Here is a 23484-nt window from a genome sequence, read left to right on the forward strand (position 1 = left end):
ACAAAATGGCTGCCTCTTGTCTTGATTTCGGTGGTGGTCTAATATAAATATGTGGTGTGTTTTCGCCGTAAAACATTTAAAAAATCTGACATGCTGGGTAGATGAACAAGGTGTTTATCTTTCATTTGAGCTATTGAACTTGTTAATGTGTGGAGGTTAAATATTTCTAAGAATATTTTTGCGTTCCATGCGCCACGGGTTGAGCTGAACGGGGGGGGGGGTGGCGTTCCTCTAGAGGAACTCCTGGCCTCAACAGGTTTTAAGGTGCTCTCGATGGTGGATCTGTACAACTTAGGATCTGAGGGCCCATGCCAAATCTTTTCAGCCTCCTGAAGGGGAAAAGTCACTCCACTACAGCCCCGTCGACGTGGATGAGGGTGGCCAATGGTGGCCAGTTTGAAACATGTTGGGATTACAGACTGGGACAAGGAGATTTTGAAAATGTCCGTGAAGACACTTGCCAGCTGGTCTGCCCATGCTCTGAGAACGCACCCTGTTATTGACTCAAGCCAAGTGGCCTTGCTAGTGTTTAAAGAGAGGGCTACCTAGCATATTAGTCTGCTTCTGACACACTAGCCGGGACTTCTGGATACCTGGTCTCACCCCACAGCCTGAGTCAACACATTAAAAAAAGGGACCATGTCTGACAGATAGCCCCATTTTACCTTTCATGACACTGTGGGAAAGTGATGGAAGGGGTGCAGGGCAGGTGGGGGCATAGACTGTTTTATCGAACGCCGTCTGAGAGACACATTACAGTCACTTGACCTGCTGACGAGGATTGATTGATCAGCGGGGGAAAGCAGGCATGGTTCCGAATACCCACCAGAGCCTCAGCCGACCAGCGAAAACCTCCATCCTCCCATCGATTTTTAAAACCAACCCAAAACAGTTACCATGTCGGCGCGAACGCGCGTGACGAGGCGCCATCTGGTTTTGACCCAAGTGTGAAACTACACATCTCCTCACAGGTAATATTGAGGGAACTGATAAAGATGTAGGCAACTGAGGAACACCAGAAGCCTTTTTTTAGCCTTCTCAGTGCCACAGACAATTAAACGGGAGCTAGCATAGAACCTACCAGGGCCCGAGACTACCACGCAGAGCATTTGCATGGTCAGGTTGAAATACGTCTCTACTCCTCACACGGCCATGTGATCGCTCATGTTCAAATACATCTCTCGTTTACTTCCCTCACACAGCGATACAAGCGGGGCTAATTAAATGTGAGCCTGGAGAAACTGTGAAATTAGTGTGACAACAATGTAAGCACAGTGGAGAGGGGTTAGGGGAGGGTAGCGGGGAGTGCTAGTGTTAAAAGGGGCAGGTCTCTGGGGTGCGAGAGGATTCAATTATAGATTAGGGAGGGAGGGGGGGGCAGATTAAGCAGCTGGAGTTGAATGGGTTATTAGCAGATAAAATGAAGGAGAGGGATAATGAAGATTGGAGAAAAAGCCTGGGAGAGGCTCCTATTTCAGCCTGCGAGGAGGGATCGGCTAAAGAGAAAGAGAGAGAGGGTGAAAGCACTAAGATAAAAGTGGGTAAATGAGACTTATAATGGAAAGCAGTGACGCGTAGCCAGGATGATAGTTTTTTCGGGGCTCTTGCCGGTGGGGGCCACCTGGAACACTCATTGTCTGCATTCCAAATCATGGCACCCTATTCCCTATAGTGCGCACTACTTTTGCCCAGGGCCCATAGGGCTCTGGTTAACAAAAGTGCACTATATAGGAAGTAGGATGCCATTTGGGATGCACTCGTCGTGTTGGTTCGTTTTAAAGACAGACGTGGTCCATGTGAAATGACAATTAAAAGCCCTTATGACACTGCAGATGCAAAAGCTCTGCCTAAACCAAATAGAAAAATGATCCGTATCTAATCATTGTGAAATTATGACAGAGAAGGCGGCTTATGACAAGGAAAACACTTCATCACAAGCAGACACTGCAGGTTCCCAAGTAAATCATACTAGCATTAAAAAGACAATGTCCCCGGTAGCGTTTTAGCAGTACGCAAGTAAATGCATAATATTGAGCAAACTAATAAATAATGAGCAAACTATACATTGTCTGTCTGCGTTTCCTATCACAACAGTGGTGGAGCCCCCCTGGGTCAGGAGCCAGTCATGACTGACAATCACACCCATAATGTGGGAGGTCCTCTGTGGCACAACTCCAGGGTGTGTGGCTGGTTGATGAAAGCCGAGGCACTTCAAACCAAGTGGAGGAGTTGTCAGCTCAGTCACACTCGCTTGAGTTAACGTGACACTCCAGAGGCATGACATGGAAGCGACCTTTGGGGTCTTAAGTCCCCTCGGGAGTTCAATATGTCCGTACTTCGTTGGTCAAGTGTCAAGCTGAAAGAAATCTACTGACTGATAAATGCAGAGACGGAGAAGTTCAGGAACAACACACAGAGTCCTGCAGAGCTTGCCACTGGTGACAAAAAAAACAAGTGAAGCATGGTGGGAGAGAGCACGCGCCACATTTACCTGAGTGAATGCCGGTGTGTCCTTGGGAGGAGGGAAGGAAAACATTTAAATAAAAAGTCGCTCCCCGTTTGTTAGGAGCGCTGTTCAGTTTTAACCCTGAAAAATCCTTGAGGATGACTTGGTGTGGAGGGGATCCTTACGATTCTCAGCTTGTCTGGAGAGGCTTAAATGCCACCCGAGTGAAATGAATCGAGGGAACTGATGGGGAGCCAGGCGCCCCCTGCCAAGGTCGACTTTGATAAGGGGGGGAAACGAATGCTGATTAATGCCGAATTTGCCCATTTACAATGCACTTCAATTTAATCTGTGGGTATAAGTTGCACGCACCTGCCTCGGCCTCAAGTCATCAGGGAGCATAATGTACAAAATGTGGGAGGGAGTAGAGCGGTGTGTGTGAGGCTGTGACTATATTGTGATTGAAGGGAGAGGACATGCACGGAGGGCAAATAATGTGAATATGGGAGATTCTTTTGCCTAGAATCCTCCTACAGCAGATGGTCCATTTCCATGGTGTCTTAAGCCCTTGTGCTCATAATCCTTTCACCTCGTGTACGTTAGCTTATCCAATGTCTGGTCATATTCTCCGACATTCCGCTAAGCCTATCAGGGCAGTTTTTTGGGTGATGAGAGAAAATAAAAAAAGGGGTTACTGTTCAAGTGAATGCACTGTTCAAGTATGGTAAATAAATGCATTTCACCTCCAACCTTAAATATCTCTGTATTTTTAAGATCACCGGCAGCGACTGAAACCAGACAGTCAGGAGACTGAGTGAAGATTCACAGTGTAGCAATAATTTAACCACGCCAAAGCAGCTATTAGCGCATTGACTGCAAATCTTGTCAAATAGAACGTCCCTCTTCACATCAAATGGGCCATGGGTATACAAATCGAAAAACACACTGAGAAAGATCAAGAGACAGTTTTCCCAGACACAGATGTAGCCTAGTTCTGGACTAAAAACATATATATTTATTATGGAGATCCTCCATTGAACTTGTTTTTTATAGTCCAGGACTAGGCTTAATCTGTGCCTGGGAAACCGACCCCTAAATGTAGGACGTTTCTCTAAATGCATACTATCTTTCTCCGAGCACGCAAATTTAGTCAGAGTACGAGTCCAAATCAAAGTAGGTGAAACGGAGCACGCTTCACGAATGCGCACTCCGTTTGTACATATTTTGAAACAAATATGACGTAACCACGTCAAAAATTACGCAACATTTTTTGGAAATTAATGGTGGCCATTATTTGAGCTGAAAGAGAAAAAAATACACTCCGACTTTGGAATGAAATGTTGCCTATTCACATCTCATATGATGCCGGACTACAATATTTTATCTTGATATGTTAATACATGCTGTGTGAATTTTGGGATGCTTTTTGGGATGCTTACCTGTCTACAATACCTACTGTAGTGTGTGTAGATTGCAAGTCAATAGCTAGCTAGTTACCCACAAAGAATCAACCTTGCATAATTCGTTTTAGGAATTTTTTTTGCCTGTTAATCTGGTTAGTTACATTATTATGATTCACATATAGCTAGCTAACTGATAGTATTGAAGTCAAATGTTTGCTTTGTGTATATCTCCTCTATTGCCATTGCCCTGGCTGGGAAAAAATGCTCAGTGAACGGGGAGGAGCAGCGTGAGGTAATGCAGTATGGGGAGTGCGAGTGCATCTCAAATGCAATGTTTTACGCATTCTCCACACTGTCGTCCTCACAAGAACGTACTCAAGAGAACAGCCTCAGAGAGCATGAGAGTGGGGCACACGGTAGTACCCATATTGAGAAACACCCGCATAACACCCGCATAAAGGATCTCAAAGGGGCTTCTAAAGGATGGAAGTTCAAACCGGAAGAGGCAGGCTTACCCAAAGGTAGTAGGTGAACTGGAGGGCGAAGATGGCAATGCCCTCGTTGTCGAAGGAGCCGGCCACCGAGCGGGAGATGTACCCGGGAACAATGGCGATAAAGCAGGCAGCCAGAAGCCCCGCCCCCTGGTTCCACAGTTCCCGCGTCAGCAGAAAGGTGGAGATGGATGTCAGGCCACTGAACACGGGCGCCAGGAAGACGCACACATCCCGGATGTGCACCGTCAAGTGGAGCAGGTTCAGTACGTAGTGTATAAGGCCTGCGGTGACCATCAAACCTGGATATACCTAGAGAGAGAGAGAGAGAGAGAGAGAGAGAGAGAGAGAGAGAGAGAGAGAGAGAGAGAGAGAGAGAGAGAGAGAGAGAGAGAGAGAGAGAGAGAGAGAGAGAGAGAGAGAGAGAGAGAGAGAGAGAGAGAGAGAGAGAGAGAGAGAGAGAGAGAGAGACAAGTTAAGAGGGGCTGTAATGGAACATTTATGGCACCTTCACACATATGGATGGGATACTTGCATTTTATATCCAGGATAAGACAACACACTGGGAATAAACTTTTAAAATCAACCATAATGTACTCTAACTTATTCATCGAGCAGTTAGTTGGAACTCCACAGGTCAGGCAGGAGAGTGATACGTCAAGTAAGTGTTGGCTTGCTGCATCCACATGCTTGACATACCACAAGAGTGAGTCAAGTTAATTGAATCTGCTCTGGATTTACAATTGGGAAAACCAGGTAAGGCGATCTTCTCCACCAAAATACTGACTAATTGCCCAGTTCAAAGCTTACAGCTCTCTGCCTATAAACTCATGACACCCGGGCCTAATTAGGCTCGTGTGAAACCTTTCTGAAGTCAGAGGGGCTGTGTCTAAGTGTGAGTGATGCCCTGATGTATGCTATACGCCAGGCAGAGACAAGTCCAGCGGACTTTGGCTCGTCTCTGCCTGACGTGCTTCTCGTTTTTAATTAGCTAGTCAGAGCCTAGGCGTGCTAAACTTTATCGACCATAGTCTTATTGCACCTCTCTCCCAAATCATCCAACCCAGTTTCCCTGACCTGGGGATTGAGCTAGAGCCTCGGCTAACTCTACTTCAGTTAAAACAAACGCTGAAGTAATCACTGTTTGGTTGCCCCCAGAACAGATGCTGGGCTCTCTGTAGTCTGCACCCCCCCCCCCACCCCACATATAGCGTCACATTTAGGCCCGTCAGCGTAAAAAATGTGCCCGGTCCATTTCTCTACAGTAACAAAGGGCGGTTTATTGGCTTGACAGAGCCCTATGGTTAAGCAGTGTCACATTTATTCAGCCCTCAAAATCTTATCTACGACTCTGGAGAGGGAGCGGCTGGCAGATATCCCCCTCGAGAGTGGGAGAGAAAAGACAAGGGATCCGCAGAGAGGCACTCACTGACGACATTTACAGAGACCTGCTCCTCCCTCTCCAAGCGGTGTGACCTATCATGTGCAAAAGGGGGACCTGTGTTATCATACACAATTAATGAGGGCTGTCAAGACTCATTTGAAGCCGACTGAATAGAGGGGAGAGAAGGCGAGCTGATGATGGCGGGGCGGGATAAAGGAGGCAGAGGTGGGGCGCGGCACACTGCTTAGGATCCCTGTTCGGAGACTCAGAGAGGTGCTACAATTACTGCAGACTAGCGAAAATGTTTTTGTTGTTGTTGCTGAATACCACTGAAGAAAAAGGCAGAGTGACACACTATTCAGGTGTTGAAGTGGTTCTGGAATGCCTGCGAAAGTCAGGAAACCCTTGGGTGAGCTTCACCAACTGCACGGAATGGATTCCATTTGATATCGTCAAGATGCACGACATGATCCAAATCATTAGGAGATTGTATTGTAACTCAGTTATTCCTTCCGGGGATTTGTCATGCATAGGGGCTGTGGCAGTCATGAAACTATCAGCCGGTTATTGTCATGCAATTGACTTCCAGTCTTACGGTAACTAACAGACACGTTGAGCATCTCCAGGCCGCCACACACATGGAACATATACATTTGTAAAAGTCTAATAAACCTATTTAATATACAACACTGCAGCCATTATTTATTTTAGGCAGGTCTAAAGAAACAAAGTCTGAAGATTTTTTTTCTACGGAAGAACAGAATACGAGTCAACCAACTATGTTCTCTGGCCTATGCTCCATGCTTGTTCATTTATGCTTAAATCCAGTGCTATTATTTTATAGTAAGAAGAATAAAAACAGAAAGGATACTTTTTCCCCCGTGTCAGCTAGAGAGTGTGCATATGAAGTGGCTATGTTGAGCGCAAAAGTGAATATTTGAAACAGATCCTATATGCTAGATTTAGAGTTATTTGGCAACTTTAGTTGGGAATGAGACAAACCCTTAGAATGTCTTAGAAATCAAAAACACATGGGCTGCATGGTGCGACTATAGTCGATTGATTATTTGAGAAAGTAGCTAAAAAAAGTTTGCGCTCTGTTCCTTGCCTCAGGTTGCACACGTTCTCTCATCAAGTGATCATGTTTTCACCCAATCAAACGAGTCTACATTTTCTTGTCTTTACTAATATGTAACATTTGTTTAGATATTGAATGGCCTATTATCAAATGTGCAGGAACAGGGTCAAAATCAGTTGTTAGCTGCATGCACTTGAATAGCGAATGGAGGCCACTTTCCCACAGTTCATTTGTCAACCATGCCAGGTAGGCTACTCCGGTTTTACAGCCAAGCATGTTCTTAATATCAGCAGCAGAGAAATATAGTAGCAGCTGGGATCCTCTTTGTTAGTGGCAACTATCAAAACTCTGCTTTCACACAGGTTTATAGATATAGAAATGTCTCGACTTATAAAGAATACTTCTTTCAACTCACACGTCAACCACTGTTTGAGGAGCAGACAACCTCTCGCTGCGGCAAACAAGTTATATTCCAGCCAAACTCACTACGCCATGGCTCTCCAACCCCGTTCTTGTTTTTCACAACAAAACCAGTCATGAAATTGTTGAACACCCCTCTGCGCATTCAGGAACACTCAGGAACTCCAGCGCGGTCTTGGCTGTGTGCTTTGGGTCGCTGTCCTGTTGGAAGGTGAAGCTTCACACCGGTCGGAGGTCCTGAGCGCTCTGGAGCAGGATCTCTATTTCTCTGCTCATCTTTACATCGAACCTGACTGGTCTCCCAGTTCCTGCCGCTGAAAAACATCCACACAGCATGATGCCGCCACCACCACCGAGGAAGTCTGGAGCTCTGTCAGACTGACCATCGGGTTCTTGGTCACTTCCCTGACCAAGGCCCTTCTCCCCCGATTGCTCAGTTTGGCCGGGCGGCCAGCTCTAGGAAGAGTCTTGGTTCCAAACTTCTTCAATTTAAGAACAATGGATGTCACTGTGTTCTTGGGACCTTCAATGCTGCAGAAAGGTTTTTGCTACCCTTCCCCAGATCTGTGCCTTGACACAATCCTGTCTGAGCTCTACGGACAATTCCTTCGAACGCATTGCTTTGTTTTTTTGCTCTGGCATGCACTGTCAACTGTGGGGGGGGGGGGGGGGGGGGGGGGGGGGTCTGTATACTTTCCAAATTAAATGTATAGGCCTAATAGAGCTCTCTCTAATATGTGTATGGCTGTTCTGAATTAAATCACCTTAGAAAGCGCTGTCCATTTCATTGTTTGGCTTTGAAACCTCCAATGTTTTCCACTCAGTTTCAACCTGTTCAAATTGATCGATCACAGTGAGCTGAGTTTTAAAAGCATGATACTCTTGCATTTGCATTGTTGTCAGTGTTGAGGGACAATAGCGCGCTGAGCACAAGGACATTAGCGAGTTGGGTCCTGCCAACGCTTGTCCAGAGCGCAAGAGCAGATGACCGTGACCCGCCGTTCACGTACAATTTGACTGCGGTCATGACTCATGGACTGCCGGTATGGCTGTAATACGGTCACCGCAAAAGCAATAGTCATGCATTGTGTAGGACTGCATTCCCTATATTCTCTTTAACTGTCATAGACAAAGAGTGTGAGCTTATTTGCTTCTACTCTACAGTATTCCCACAACTGGTGTGATTTCTGACAAGGACTTCATAGAACCAGTGTGTTCAGAAGAGGTGATTTGTAACATTCCATTAGCGATCCAGGTTTGAGGACCATTAAGGCTGCCTGATAAAATTCAAAGGCCCTTCATACCTCATAGCCTGTAAGTATTATCAGGACAGCTGAGAGAAGCACTTCACCTTCTTTGCGTAATCATGTGGTGATGGTGGTGGTGGGGGGGTTCTAGAGATAAAAACAGAATTTATTGAGCCAGGTAGCTGACACATGGCAAAAATGTAGCAGCACTGTACCTGGATCTTCCCTCGCTTTGCATGTTGCTGGGCATTTGCATTCTGTGTACCCAGCATCTGACACACCTGCTGGCTAAACCCTGGCACACGGAGCAGCAGTACTGTCCACTGCCTACAGATATAGACATGTTAGGATGTAGGTTAGGAAGGTCGGATCCCTTGTGCAGATTGACTGAATCCATTGCTGCTAAACAGCAACACCTGCAACTGCTGCTAGCCTATATTCCGACGGGGCAATATCTGCTGCTGCTAAAACGACTGACGACAGTACTGAGTGCAGGCATGTCTGGCTGTCTTAAATGCTCGGTGCTTCTCTCCCACCACCCTGGACTAAGTACACAACAGGGAACAGAGTGAAACTTCAGATGCCAACCTAGGTGGAGAAAGTGACGAGATAACACAGGGAGCCATTTTAAAAGGTTTTCCCATAACAAGGCTGGTTAAAAAAAAATGTGCCCCATTAAGCATCTGATTACAGTACAGAGAGACATGTCGGGAGCTGTGAGGAAGAGCAGGGTAGTATTTTATTCACAGTGCTTCAGTGCACAGTTTACAGGGCAGACCCCACCCCCCCCCCCCCAAATGAGGCTCCGCCGAGAGAGGAGCGTGGGCGATAAATCTTACAGAATCGGCAGGTAGTAACTCACGGTGAAAGAGGTTGTGATTTCAACAGCAGGTCCTGTTGGTAAACCGCATGATCATTGGCAGTCATGTGGAATCCCTCAAGTTAAAAGCTCACTGGTTGCTGCCGATGCATGACAGACCGGAGAGCGCTGGGGAGGCTTATGAAACGGTACGGTCCATGGTGCATTCTCATCTAACCCCCCAACCACTAGAACACCAGAGTCTAGGCCTATATCCACAGTGCATTCAGAAAGCATTCAGATCCCTTCCCATTTTCCACATTTAATTACAGCCATATTCTACAACGGATTAAATAAAAAAAAGAGAAGCAATGAGGTCTAAGGAATTGTCCATAGCGCTCCAAGACAGGATTGCGTCGAGGCACAGATCTGGGGAAGGGTACCATGAAGTGTCTGCAGCATTTTAGGTCCCCAAGAACACAGTGGCCTCCATTATATTTAAACTGAAAAAGTTTGGAACCACCAAGACACTTCCTAGAGCTGGCCGCTCATACAAACAGCCATCCAGGGAGAAGAGCCTTGGTCAGGGAGCTAGCCAAGAACCCAATGGTCACTGACAGAGCTCCAGAGTTCATCTGTGGAGATGGAGAACCTTCCAGAAGGACAACCATCTCTACAGAACTCCACCAATTAAGCCTTTTTGGTAGATTGGCCAGACAGAAGCCACTCAAAGTAAAAGACAACACAGCCCGACTGGAGTTTGTTGAAAGTCACAGTAAGGACTCTCACAAGATACAAGATACTCTGGTCTGATGAAACCAAGATTGAACTCTATAGCCTGAGTGTCACATCTGGAGAAAACCTGGCACCCTGCCTACGGTGAAGCATGGTGGTGGCAGCATCATGCTGTGGGGATGTTTTTCAGCGGCAGGGACTGGGAGACCAGTCAGGATCGAGGGAAAGATGAACGAAGCAAAGTACAGAGAGATCCTTGATGGAAACCTGCACCAGAGCTCTTAGGACCTCAGACTGGGGTGAAGGTTCAGCTTCCAACAGGACAATGACCCTAAGCACACAGCCAAGACACAGGAGTGGCTTCGGGACAAGTCTCTAAATGTCCTTGAGTGGCCTAGCCAGAGCCCAGACTTGAACCCGATCGAACATCTCTGGAGAGACCTGAAAATACCTGTACAGCGACATGCCAAGTCCAACCTGACAGATTAAGAGGATCTACAGGCAAGAATGGGAGAAACTCCCCAAATACAGGTGTGCCAAGCTTGTAGTGTCATACCCAAGAAGTATGAGTACTAAGTAAAGGGTCAGAATACTTAAGTAATCCTGATATTTCTGGTTGGGGACGACGACGACTATTTAATCCATTGTAGAATAAGGATGTAATGTAACAAAATGTGTAAAAGGTCAAGGGGTCTGAATACTTTCCGAAAGCACTGTATATGCAATGTGTTTTTCCCACCTGGTTTGTTTTCAAATTGGGATGATTTAAGCTTGATCACAGCAGGGAATATGTTAAACTTACTGTGCCCCCCACGATCCTCCCCAAGGGGTACCATGACCGCTCGTCAAACCAGTTGAGGAACTCGTAAAACCCATTTGTGGTCAGGTGATGTGTTGACCTGTAGTTGAACCTGTGGGGAGAGAAGATGGCTTAAGTTGGTACCAAGGCAAATAACAGTGGCACAAAGCAGGCAGCTAGTACAAATATCTCAGACATTTGTTGAATGTGCAAACAAATATTCATTTTGAAAGAATAGCCTTATTATTTCCATATTCTACAAAAAGGCAGCCAATGTCCCAGCCCACAGAGTTAAGTGACAACAGAAAGCAGGTAGGCCTAGACCTAACTGTTACATCCTTGAAGAGTCCACTGCTAGTGCAAGTTTGGACAATTCCCAACCATCTGACACTACCGAGACATCCCAAACATCCAACCAGAACATAGTTGGATTGGTTTGCTTGACATCTCCACTCTTGAAACATCTAGTTCACATTTAATTCTCCCCAAAAAAAGATGGTGAAATGTCTGCTCAAAGCCACGTTTCGTGCATACAGATTAATACGTGGTTGCTTGCTTAGATTCCATGCTAGGCCATGAGTTAGAATAATATCTGAAATCTTCATATATAAGGCAGTGGTTTTAGATGAAGTGAAAAACAAATAAACCGTTTTATATGTAGGGGACAGTTGATGTAACCAGAGTGAAATACACTTCATGAGTCATTGTTGTGCAATCAATGTGATGCACCCGTGGCTCTGAAATAAGCACATCCATTCTTGTGATAGATCACGCTTGTCTGCAGAAACAGCCCTGACACGGGTATGTCAGCAATCCCCAAGCACAATAAATAGCAGCATCCTTCCCTAATACTGTCTCCATAGCAGATGATTCAAGAGGCAAGAGATTTGAGTGGAGGGGGGAGGATGATGGCCAAGACAGTCACTGAACTGTTGGGAGACACGAGCAGCTCACAGACTCACACAAATGGCTGGCGTGTGGAGAAGCTCATTAAAATCACTGCAAGGTGCTTTTTCCTTTTACACAACTCACCTGAAGGACATGTATCTGCAGGTGAGGAAAGGAGAAGGCCAACATCATTTCCTTTAATAAAGCACTTGGTGGCCTAATTCTAGGTTCCCATGCAACCTTTCTACGCAAGTAAAGTTAATGTCGGACATAAATGTTATTACAGGCCTGATGGAAACAGAGCAAACGTCGGTAAAATGGACAAAAAAGCGACAAAAAACAAAATACACGACACAAGGTGGGATATCAAAGTAAATCATCATAGCAAAGTAAACTTGGGAGTCACACAATGACGTGTAGTCCTCACACTATGACTTGTCAGGAAAGCATGCAGTTTATTAGGCTACAGATTTAATCAAATTATGATGAACTTTACAGGGTGGTGAAAGTGCAAGGCTATGAGCTTGATGCTCCTTTCCAATAAATATCGAGGGTCTTATTCTGGTGACATGATGTCCATAACAATCTCATGTAGGCTACACATGCGCTGTTGGCTAGACTGTACATGCCAATAGCAAAGTGGGCACACTCGCTACATAACGCAATAAGTGTGAGGGAACTTTCAGTAGAGTTGAAAATGCGATTGAAACCCATTTAACTTAAATAATATTTCGGTACATGGAACTGTAACCGCAAAGGGTATTTTTGTGCACAACATCGTCACACACAGCCTTTTATCTGCAACAAGTCAATTTGAAGGAAACATAGCTAGCGTATTTTCTAGGTTTGTGTTTTTAAAAAATCTTTTATCATCTTCTCTGTTTGGACACATGGGAGATTTAACGTTTTGGCGCTTCTACATGGATTTCTGGTATTGAGGAAAGAGGCTTTTTGTGAGGAACAAATTAGAAAAAGGATGTAAACGAACACTATTCATACTCGCAGGGCTGGTGCACTCCCTGTCGCAGCTTCACTTTCAAGTAGAATATGACATGCCCTCGCTAATGGCTCATTCACATCACTCACTGACTGACAAGTTCAGTGAGACCAAGCTACTGGTGCGCACGCACACACACTACACACACACCTATTGCAGTGAACGTAATGAGCATTGACAAGCTGGCTCATTCACAGTGAGGAACTAAGACTGCTTGAGCCACAGGGATAAAACATTCCGATCACATTACTCCATAACCCGGACTCGTGAGGTCTAAGACCCGACACGAGCAGCTCACACAAACATCCCAAAATGGCTGGCATGTGGAGGAGCTCAAAAATCGCTCCGTGGCGATTTTTCTTCTACACGATTCACCTGAATGTCTGCAGATGGGGAAAGGAGGCGCCAAAATCCTTTGCTAAAAGTGCCTGGTGGCCAAATTCTAGTTAATAACCAGGTTTCCGTGCAACCTTTTTTGTTGTGTGGCTCAAGCATTCAGATCACATTACTCGATAACCTTGAACTCAGCGTGAGGTCCGAGACCAGACATCTTCACAAGTTTGTCCAGCTGGAACAAAAAATCACAACACTGAGCAATAGCCAGCAAAACCAGTGTTTCTTTCTCCAACGTTGGTGCAGGGAGAGACCAGAATGGGTCAAATGCAGCCAGGTATAAAGAGCAACCCAGCAGAGAGCCCGTATCGCCGCAAGTTAACCACTCCTTCCCCACTCAGAAAACCTATTGTTTGTCAACTGTCAAAGCACAGAGGCGGAAATAAAGAGAACCACAGAAAGCACTTAAAATACTTCACCCGCTGCCTAGCCTTCGTCACAAAAACACATTTTCCAATGAGCTCATTGAGAGCAGATCCGAGCTTGTCACTTTGATGAGGATAATGTGGCCGGCCAAGCGCATTAGCAATTTAATGCATAATTGCCTAGTCGGTCCCGGCTGACAGAACATCACTGCATCACAAACTAGTGAGCAGGTGAGCGTCAAAAAACACCTACCATTTAAATTCTTTCTGGCCTCAGGATTTTGTCTAACGTGTCAACTCTGGAGCGAATCTCATTGCAAAATGAAAATTACTCACAGCATCTTGTGCATTTGAGGATGCCCTCAAGGGTCAAAACTCATTTTGAGGATGCCCGTGACAAGTTACCCATTGTTACAAAGCCCCCATTCACTGCAAGAAAAACATGGATTCCTTTGTGATTTATGACCCGGTAATGCCTCGCACTTTGGTAACCACAATCAAATGCATCATTGGTTTTCCTGCCCTGCTCCTGGGTAAATTACCAAACTGACTTTAGTTCCAGGAGTGCACTTGCCACCTTGTCTAGGCCTAGTGTGACAGTTTAGGGAATTAACCACACAGTGGTACCAAATACCAACTTCACACACCCATGGCAGGTATTTTGTCATTTCAGATAGAGACAGGAAGGGGGGGGAGCATTGTATTGGGCGAGAAATGCAAATAAATGCCCCATAGAATTCATTTGGACCAACAAATCCATACTTGTATTCTGACTCCTGCATAAGAGTGACAGGCCTTCAAAACAGATAGAGAAAATGAGGTTAGGAGTAATATTCTGAGTTGCCACCTAAAGTTGCCACCTAAAGTAGCCAGGGTGTCTGGCCCACCATCATTTGAATAACAGAATTACAACTATGTACAGTTGAAGTCAGAAGATTACATACACCTTAGCCAAATACATTTAAACTCAGTTTTTCACAATTCCTGACATTTAATCCTAGTACAAATTCCTGTCTCAGGTCAGTGAGGGTCACCACTTTATTTTAAGAATGTGAAATGTCAGAAAAATTGTACGATGATTTCAGCTTTTATTTCCCAGTGGGTCAGAAGTTTACATAGTGTTTGGTAGCACTGCCTTTAAATTGTTTTACTTGGGTCAAACGTTTTGAGTAGCCTTCCACAAGCTTCCCACAATAAGTTGGGTGAATTTTGGCCTATTCCTCCTGACAGAGCTGGTGTAATTGAGTCAGGTTTGTAGGCATCCTTGCTCGCACATGCTTTTTCAGTTCTGCCCACAAATGTTCTATTGGATTGAGGTCAGGGCTTTGTGATGGCCACGCCAATACCTTGACTGTTGTCCTTAAGCCATTTTGCCACAACTTTGGAAGTATGCATGGGGTCATTGTCCATTTGGAAGACCCATTTGCGACCAAGCTTTTAACTTCCTGACTAATGTCATCTCTAGGAGACGGAACGCATCTCCTTCCTGAGCGGTATGACGGCTGCGTGGTCCCATGGTGTTTATACTTGCGTATCATTGTTTGTACAGATGAACGTGGTACCTTCAGGCGTTTGGAAATTGCTCCCAAGAATGAACCAGACTCAGAGGTAATTTGTTTTTCTGAGGTCTTAGCTGATTTCTTTTGATTGTGGAATCCTTACAGTAGGCTCTAAGAGACCCATGGGCGATTAAGGACCGCCAGGCAAGGCTCGTGCAGTGGACCCAGTCTTGGCTACTTTCCATCCGACTCAATGGCACTCGGGGATGCCCCACCCGCTAGTCAGGACTGCGCACATACAGCCTGTTCCCCTTCTGACCGCATGCTCACATGACCATGCTGGTGGAAGAGGGTGGCACTGGTTTACTGGACAAGAGTCAAAACTAATATAATACTGTAGTGTCCAACAGATATGACAGAAGCAGGACAAGAAGACGTTTTGGCGAATGATGAGGGATATTCCTATAGTTTCACATGACATGGTTAAATTACTGAGCTCCGTGCTCTTTGACCCATTAAATAATTGCATTGTGGAAGTTTGATGGCAATATCGTGCAGATGCTACAAGAAATTAGTTCATTCTGGATTTAAAATGTTAGCTGTAATTACTTAATCAAGCCTGTATACTGGTGAGCAAGTTAAGTCACTGCTGATGTAGTGGTGTTTACATGAACAAGAGCAGGAAAGAAAAAAATATTACGAGGGCTCGACAATAGTCAGACAAGAATATAGGTAAAAGTTGTCAGAATGGCCAAGTCATTTTATATAAAATTCACAAACAAATTAGGCTACTCTGATCTGAATTGCCGGTTGTAAAACTGTACATCTCAAGCGCTCAGAATTAGTTAGGCTTCTCCTCTATCATATACTGGCCATGTAAAATATTCCTAGAAATGTGTTTACATCCCTGTTAGTGATTATTTCTTCTTCACCAAGATAATCCATCCACCTGACAGGTGTGGCATATCAAGCTGATTAAACGGCATTAACATTATAGGTGCACCTTGTGCTGGGAACAATTCTAAAATGTGCAATTGCTTGCAATAGGCATGCTGACTGCAGAAATGTCCAGAAAACGTAATGTTCATTTCTCAAACAAGTCGCCTCAAACATTTTTTTTGTTCCGAAATAGGCAGTACATTCAACCATCCTCACAACCACAGACCACGTGTATGGCATCGTGCGGGCGTGTTTTCTGATGTCAACGTTGTGAAAAGAGCGGCCCATGGTAGAGGTGGGGTTACGGTATGGGCCAGCATAAGCTACGAACACCACAACTGCATTTTACTGATGGCAAATTGAACGCAGAGATACCATAACACGATCCTGGGGCCCATTGTTGTGCCATTCATCCGCCGCCATCACCTCATGTTTCAGCATGATAATGCAAGGCCCCATGTCGTAAGGATAACCCACTGAGCATGTTTGGAATGCTTTGGATCGACGTATACGACAGGGTGTCCCAGTTCCCGCCAATATCCAGAAACTTCGCACAGCCATTGAAGAGGAGTGGGACAACATTCCACAGGCCCCAATCAACAGCCTGATCAAATCTATGCAAAGGAGAGATCGCACCGCATGAGGCAAATGGTGGTCACATCAGGTACTGACCGGTTTTCTGATCCACGCGTTAACCTATTTTTAAAATCTGTGACCAACAGATGCATATCTGTATTCCCAGTAATGTGAAATCCATAGATTAGGGCCTAATGAATTTGAATGACTTCCATACATGAACTAACTCAGTAAAATCTTTGAAAATGTTGTGTTGACATTTTTGTTCAGTATAGATAATCTTAGCTACATTGCCCACTTTAGCAATTTGATTCCTGGTTCATTGAATGAGGGAATTATTTTATAAAGAGAAAAAGTAAATCGTTTGAAATTGTAATGTTGCAGGGTGGCACACCATCCCCCAGGAGAGCTACTGTATAATGCATACAACGACAAGTGCCTTGAACTTTCAGACAAGTATATAAAATAAAAATTTAATTAAAAAAAGTGGCTCATGAAGATCAGTATGTGATGAATAGGGCTGTTGCGTTGTTCGTATTTCCAACACACTGGCAGTCATGAGTCATGAATGCAATCTCATTTTATGCATTCTGGACATGCTTTGGTAGTACCCAACCTGTTATCTATTAGGCTGGTACTCAGGGCTTCATTGTCCCTCTAACAGAGTACATTTGGAAAGCTTTCATACCGTTTGATTTTACACATTGTTACCTTACAGCCTTATTCTAAAATGTACTAAATTGCCCCCCCCCCCCCCCCCCCGCCTGTCATCTACACAGAATACCCCATAATGACAAATCAAAAACAGGCTTTTAGAAATGTTTGCTAATTTATTAAATAAAACACTGACAAATCACATTGTTACTTATACTGTGCTCAGTACTTTGTTGAAGCACATTTGGCAGGGATTACAGCCTTGAATCTTGGGTAAGACGCACACCTGTATTTGGGGAGTTTCTCCCATTCTTCTCTGCAGATCCTCTCAAGCGCTGTCAGGTTGGACAACTGCACAGCTATTTTTAGGTCGCGCCAGAGATGTTTAAATTGGGTTCAAGCCACCATGTTTCACCGTAGGGGTGGTGCCAGGTTTCCTCCAAACCTGACGCTTGGAATTCAGGCCAAAGAGTTCAATCTTGTTTCATGGTCTGAGTCTTTAGGTGCCTTTTGGCAAACGCCAAGAGAGTGGTCATGTGACTGAGGAGTTACTTACGCCTGGCCACTATCTTAAAGGCCTGATTGGTGGAGTGCTGCAGAGATGGTTCTCCTATCTCAACAAAGGAACAAAGTGACCGTCGGGTTCTTGGTCACCTCCCTGACCAAGGCTATTCTCCTCTGATTGCCATGCGGCTAGCTCTAGGAAGAGTCTAGGTGGTTCCAAACATCTTCCATTTAAGAATGATGAGGCCACTGTGTTCTTGGGGACCTTCAAACGCTGCAGAAATGTTTTGAGACCCTCCCCCAGATCTGTGCCTCGACACAATCCTGTCTCAGAGTTCTACAGACAATTCCTTCAACCTTGTGGCTTGGTTTTTGCACTGTCAACTGTGGGACCTTATATGTAGACAGGTGTGTGCCTTTTAAAAATCAATTTTAGAAGGCTTTAATGTAACAAAATGTGTGTGTGTGGGGGGGAATTCTGAATACTTCCCAAATGCACTGTATGCAAATGCACAGGCTTATGAGCACAGGCCAGAGAGAAGGGAAAAAAGCTGTATTAAAATGATTGTGCTGTTATACATTGCATAGCCTACCAAATATTAGGCATGGCAGAAAAAAAACCTGATTTAAGATACCTTTGCTACATAATTGGTCTAGCCTATACTTTAAAATTAAATACATTTGAGTAATGAATGTGGACTATTCAATTATGCACACTGGATGGACTGGTTACCTTATGCTAAGCTCCAAAATGTCTATCCATGAGTTGGGGAGAGAACATAGGCGATGCTTTTGGTTCATTGATTGTGCAGGGTGGCTTACAGTTAGCCCATCATTAATGAATTTGTATTAGATTTAGAATTGCCTAGTAATAGGGAACTTTTTTTAAATTTTCATAATAATTGGGTGACTACCTTCGGCTATACAGAAGCGTACAGTGGTGGGATTAAATCTCCTCCTCTCTTCCCTTTATTTCATTCTCGAGCGTGCAGAGGGGATGTCAACATTTAGTGAAATGTTTTTTTGTTTGCGAAAGCATATTGCTATCGATGTTGGCGAACAAATTTCACTTGGTTTTCCCAAATGAAGCACTGGGTAGCAGCAGGAACAGGGTTGGATAGCCCATGGCATACAGAGCCTGGGCAGAATATCACCTGTCGCACAGTGAGAGCGTGCTCCTCAAAACAGTAGTTAATGCATAGAGTGAAAACCTAGGTTGACTAACTGGCATCATTGAAAAATGGAGCAGTGGGGAAGTGCACGCCTTTGAGTGAATACGGATGTCATGACCCCCCCCCCCCCCCCCCCTTTAAAATCTAGCATATAGGTCATATTTCAAATGAAAACTTAAGCTCACCATAGCCATTTCATATGCGCCCTCGCTCAAGAACGGGAAACATACCCTTCCCATTTTATTCAGCCACGGTCAAATTATATTCTTCTTACTGTAAAATCCGATATAAAAAAAATAGGCATATCCTGTCAGGTAAATGAACAATCCTACAGCCTATGGCATGGTGCATAGCCAGATAACATACAGTAGGCAAACCCCATACTCTGTTCTTCTGCAAAATGTTTTAGACTATTTTTATTTGATTTATGTAGATGTTCTAAAGGCTCCCATCAGCGGCTTGTATGCAGCTTGCATGCCTGGACTCCGTGGAGGCCTGGAGATGTTAAACCTGTTTGTTAATTAACAGTCCAATTACTGTGAGACCACCACAGCCCTAGTGATGAATATCAAATGGCGCTAATGATTCAAACATTTCAGGGATTACAGAATGAGCAATAAAAAACTAAATCACAATTTGAGTGTAAACATGTTATTTGCGGTTTCAGCAAGTAACTTGTATCTGATCATGTGAATGGCTTCTCACTTCAAGATAAACCAGCATCTGTGGAACTTTGTTAAATAATAAAGGAAAAATCCACCCAAAACTACTCAATCCTTTAATTTACAGTGTTAAATAACACTAATATGTGAGAAAAATAGTTTTGTGAAGAAGTGTTTCATTGGTGTTATAATAAGGTTGGAAGCAACATGGAAAATTCGTTGTGGAAATTTGTTGCAGCTCAAGTAGACTAGAATATCCACAATAGATGCTGGCTCTCTATGGACTGGCAGGCAAACACAAGCAGTGGAGGAAGGGGAGGACAATCCTCAATGAATTTCATTTAAATTCTACACTAAATATATTCACGTCACCAAATAATTAATAAAACATTCTGTTTTGCAATGATGGTCTACAGTAGCCTAAACAGCAATCTGCAGGGTAGCACCATGGTGTAGCACCATGGTGTAGCCGGAGGACAGCTAGCTACCGTCCTCCTCTTGGTACATTGACTTCAATACAAAATCTAGGAGGCTCTTGGTTCTCACTGCCTTCTGTATTTATGACAACTTCCGGAGGACTTCCTCCAACCTATCAGAGCTCTTGCAGCATGAACTGACATGTTGTCCACCCAATCAAAGATAATGAATCTAGTACAGAAGTCCTAAGCCACAGGTAGCTAGCACTGCTGTGAATAAAATGTGGTGAAAAGTTTAACAAAGGAGAAGCAAGAGACAAAATGTTCACTTAGCTAGCAAATGCAACTGGCAACTTTAGTTACTCAAACAGAGGGATGCTATGTTAGCTAGCTGGTTATGACTAGCCAACACAACAATGGAATTCTTCCAAGTCAAGGTAAGCTTTTGGTTTTATTGCCACCAGGGCCCACCAGTGTAACGGCTTACTGACTATACACTAAACGTTACTGCATGATTGTAGCGGGTTAACTAAAGCATTAGTTCTATTATCTATGTTGACTAGGACGTTACTTTAACTAATATGGGGACAACGACGTAGGCTGTGTGTAGCGGTTATGGCATGTTTTGGCTTGGAAAAGTTTGAGAGAGTGCATAGAGGTAAGAAGGAATACAACGTAGCCATGAAAGTGAAGTGTGTTTATGCGTGATCAGGGGTGTATTCATTGGGCCGATTCTGTTGAAAAACATTTCTTTAAACGGAAGCAAACAGGGATTGAAATTATTTTTTATTTTTTTTAACTCTTGTTTGCAACTGTTGGACTAATGACTACACCCTAGATCAGCTAGCCTCTGAGGCACAACGGCAGATATACCGTTGAGATGGGAAACGTTGCCCATGCTACGTCAATGGGACGCTCAGTGCATTCTGGGACAAGGAGCTCTCTCCTTCAAGGAGTGAATGGGAGTCTATTTTTTTGTGTGTTTTTTTGTTGAGTGGGAGTCAATTGGGCACTAGCTCAAAAACGCAACATTTACACTAATTTCGTCAACATTAGAAATCTTTCCCGAAATGTGAGATAATTAACTTCATACATGCATACATGCATACATGCATACACTCAAAATACGGATCAACAATTTACGTTGTTACATCATGCAAAACAGAACGCGGGTATTAACGAGAACACTAAAACATTAAAAAAATTAAGTAATAAAAAATAAAATAAACAATTCTGGTGCAATTGTAGTCACTGAAAAAATCTTACTGATTCAGGAAGATGTTATTCTTGTTGTTATTCACTAGGGTTAATGTTTTAATAAGATAGTTACATTCAATCAAAAAAAGTGTCATTTTGGAATTTTTGCTTGTGTATAAAGTATTTGGCCACAATAAAAACATTCACGATCATTTCAATGGTCATGTTATCATTGCAATAGTAACATATTATATCCTTCATGTCAAAAACACGGGTAGTGTTCATAATGGTAAAACATGGGTAGTGTTCATAATGGTAAAACATAGGTAGTGTTCATAATGGTAAAACATAGGTAGTGTTCATAATGGTAAAACATAGGTAGTGTTCATAATGGTAAAACATAGGTAGTGTTCATAATGGTAAAACATAGGTAGTGTTCATAATGGTAAAACATAGGTAGTGTTCATAATGGTAAAACATAGGTAGTGTTCATAATGGTAAAACATAGGTAGTGTTCATAATGGTAAAGCATAGGTAGTGTTCATAATGGTAAAACATAGGTAGTGTTCATAATGGTAAAACATAGGTAGTGTTCATAATGGTAAAACATAGGTAGTGTTCATAATGGTAAAGCATAGGTAGTGTTCATAATGGTAAAGCATAGGTAGTGTTCATAATGGTAAAGCATAGGTAGTGTTCATAATGGTAAAACATAGGTAGTGTTCATAATGGTAAAACATAGGTAGTGTTCATAATGGTAAAACATAGGTAGTGTTCATAATGGTAAAACATAGGTAGTGTTCATAATGGTAAATAAGTATTTTGCAAGGTTCCCAAAATTCTGACACAAATTTACATTCAAAGAACAAGTGAGACAGATTCTCACCTTTTTCACAGAATAAAACATAAATCATCAATAACCACAAATGTGGATATCATAGAATTACATGGATATATCTTATGTAAAATTTTAAAGTGCACTTCCTTAACTTTGTTTGGTATACAATAATTGTAAGGCCTTATCCATGCATTTTTCCATGAGCATGAGCATAAGCATGTTCCAGAAAAATGTATCTCTGTGTAAGTTGGTTTTGTGAATGAAGAATTTGTCTTATATATTTATTACAAGATTTCTCATGTAAGCTCACGCCTTCCAAACTGAGTTCTGGATAAACTGTGTGATCATTACCAAAGCTAAGATGAGTTTTCATTAGTGTAGTTAGACCACCGGGAACAGCTTTGATCACAGAAATAAACTCTGAAAGATATTGTGAGAATATGTGAGAATATTACCCTTGTTGTCGAAAACATCAAGAACAAAGTCAATGCTATCTACTATCGTATAGCTTTGGAATCGTGGCATTACATACTTGAGGAAAATAGGCAAGTTGACATATACACCGACTTTGAGAAGGGATTGCGTAACAATTAGCTTAGCAACCACGGCATGACAACGTGAATGCAATTGGTTGATAGTCTGCTGGGTGGGGCATTATACGTTTCTTAATTTATTGGATTCCCATCTCCTTTCTATAATATCTCAGGCAACAGCACCATGCAATGTACCCTGGACTAAAGATGCAGACAAAATTGGTAAAATGTGGTAAATGTGGTTTTTCACAATCTAAAAGTTGTATTCCTATTACCTTTCAGTGTAGCGAGAGGGACTTTTTCACAGTGCTACGTCATACCGGCCGGATTTCTGCCTGCTTAAACGCTAATAACTCAGAAACGTGAAATAAACCAGGGAATCGATGGAACATCACTCAAAAGATGCACAGAAACAATATAACATTCAAAATGGGTGAACCTTCCCTTTAATACCACGAAAAACCTACTATCAATTTATCAACGAAACACGTTAATTTCCTCACATTAAAAGCCTAACTAATGTCACCATTTTTTACTTTTCAAAACAAGCCAGCTGGCTGAGTTGTTGGGAAACTAACAGATGGCTGCTGCTTCAGTTCCTAGTTGGGGCACACTGCCATCATGTCAATAAGCAAGTAACTTAACAGTCTATTCAAATCAATGCATGACAAGCTATGTAAAGCAGTCTGCTGAGCACAGACATAACTATGACAGAAATAGACACATTGAAAGAAAGCTGTTTGAAATGGCATTGAAAAATGTCTGCATCCCAACTGTCATGTTTCCCCAAATCTTTTGTCCTTGCAAATTGTCCTTTGAATGGAGCTCCCTCAATACCAGATTTTCAACTTTCTACCCAACAAAAAAGGCAACAGAAAAGAGCTGTTCAACATTGATTTGCTCGACACAGCTCCAGATTGACAGAATGAAGACAAAGAGCAAATAAAAAACAGTGTGCCTGTAAAAGGCTGCTAGGGCAATTTTAAAGTGGGGCACAGTGATAAAAGACTTCCCTCGATTCGTATTGCCGTAGCCCAAGGCAAGTAAAG

At 43.4% G+C, this 23484-nt stretch overlaps 1 protein-coding gene across 1 annotated transcript in view; it reads right to left on the bottom strand.

Annotated features, from left to right (window-relative positions):
- The window catches only part of LOC139391580 (dolichyl-diphosphooligosaccharide--protein glycosyltransferase subunit STT3B-like), a 95209-nt gene that overhangs the window by 34747 nt on the left and 36978 nt on the right, over positions 1-23484 (bottom strand). The window contains exons 2-3 of the mRNA XM_071138943.1: positions 10806-10914; positions 4365-4652 (exon numbers count right to left, since the gene is read on the bottom strand). Of these exons, the coding sequence (XP_070995044.1) occupies positions 4365-4652; positions 10806-10914 (397 nt within the window). The remainder of the gene's footprint in view (positions 1-4364; positions 4653-10805; positions 10915-23484) is intronic.

Source organism: Oncorhynchus clarkii, chromosome 32, assembly GCF_045791955.1.
Source record: "Oncorhynchus clarkii lewisi isolate Uvic-CL-2024 chromosome 32, UVic_Ocla_1.0, whole genome shotgun sequence".
Taxonomy (NCBI): Eukaryota; Metazoa; Chordata; class Actinopteri; order Salmoniformes; family Salmonidae; genus Oncorhynchus; species Oncorhynchus clarkii.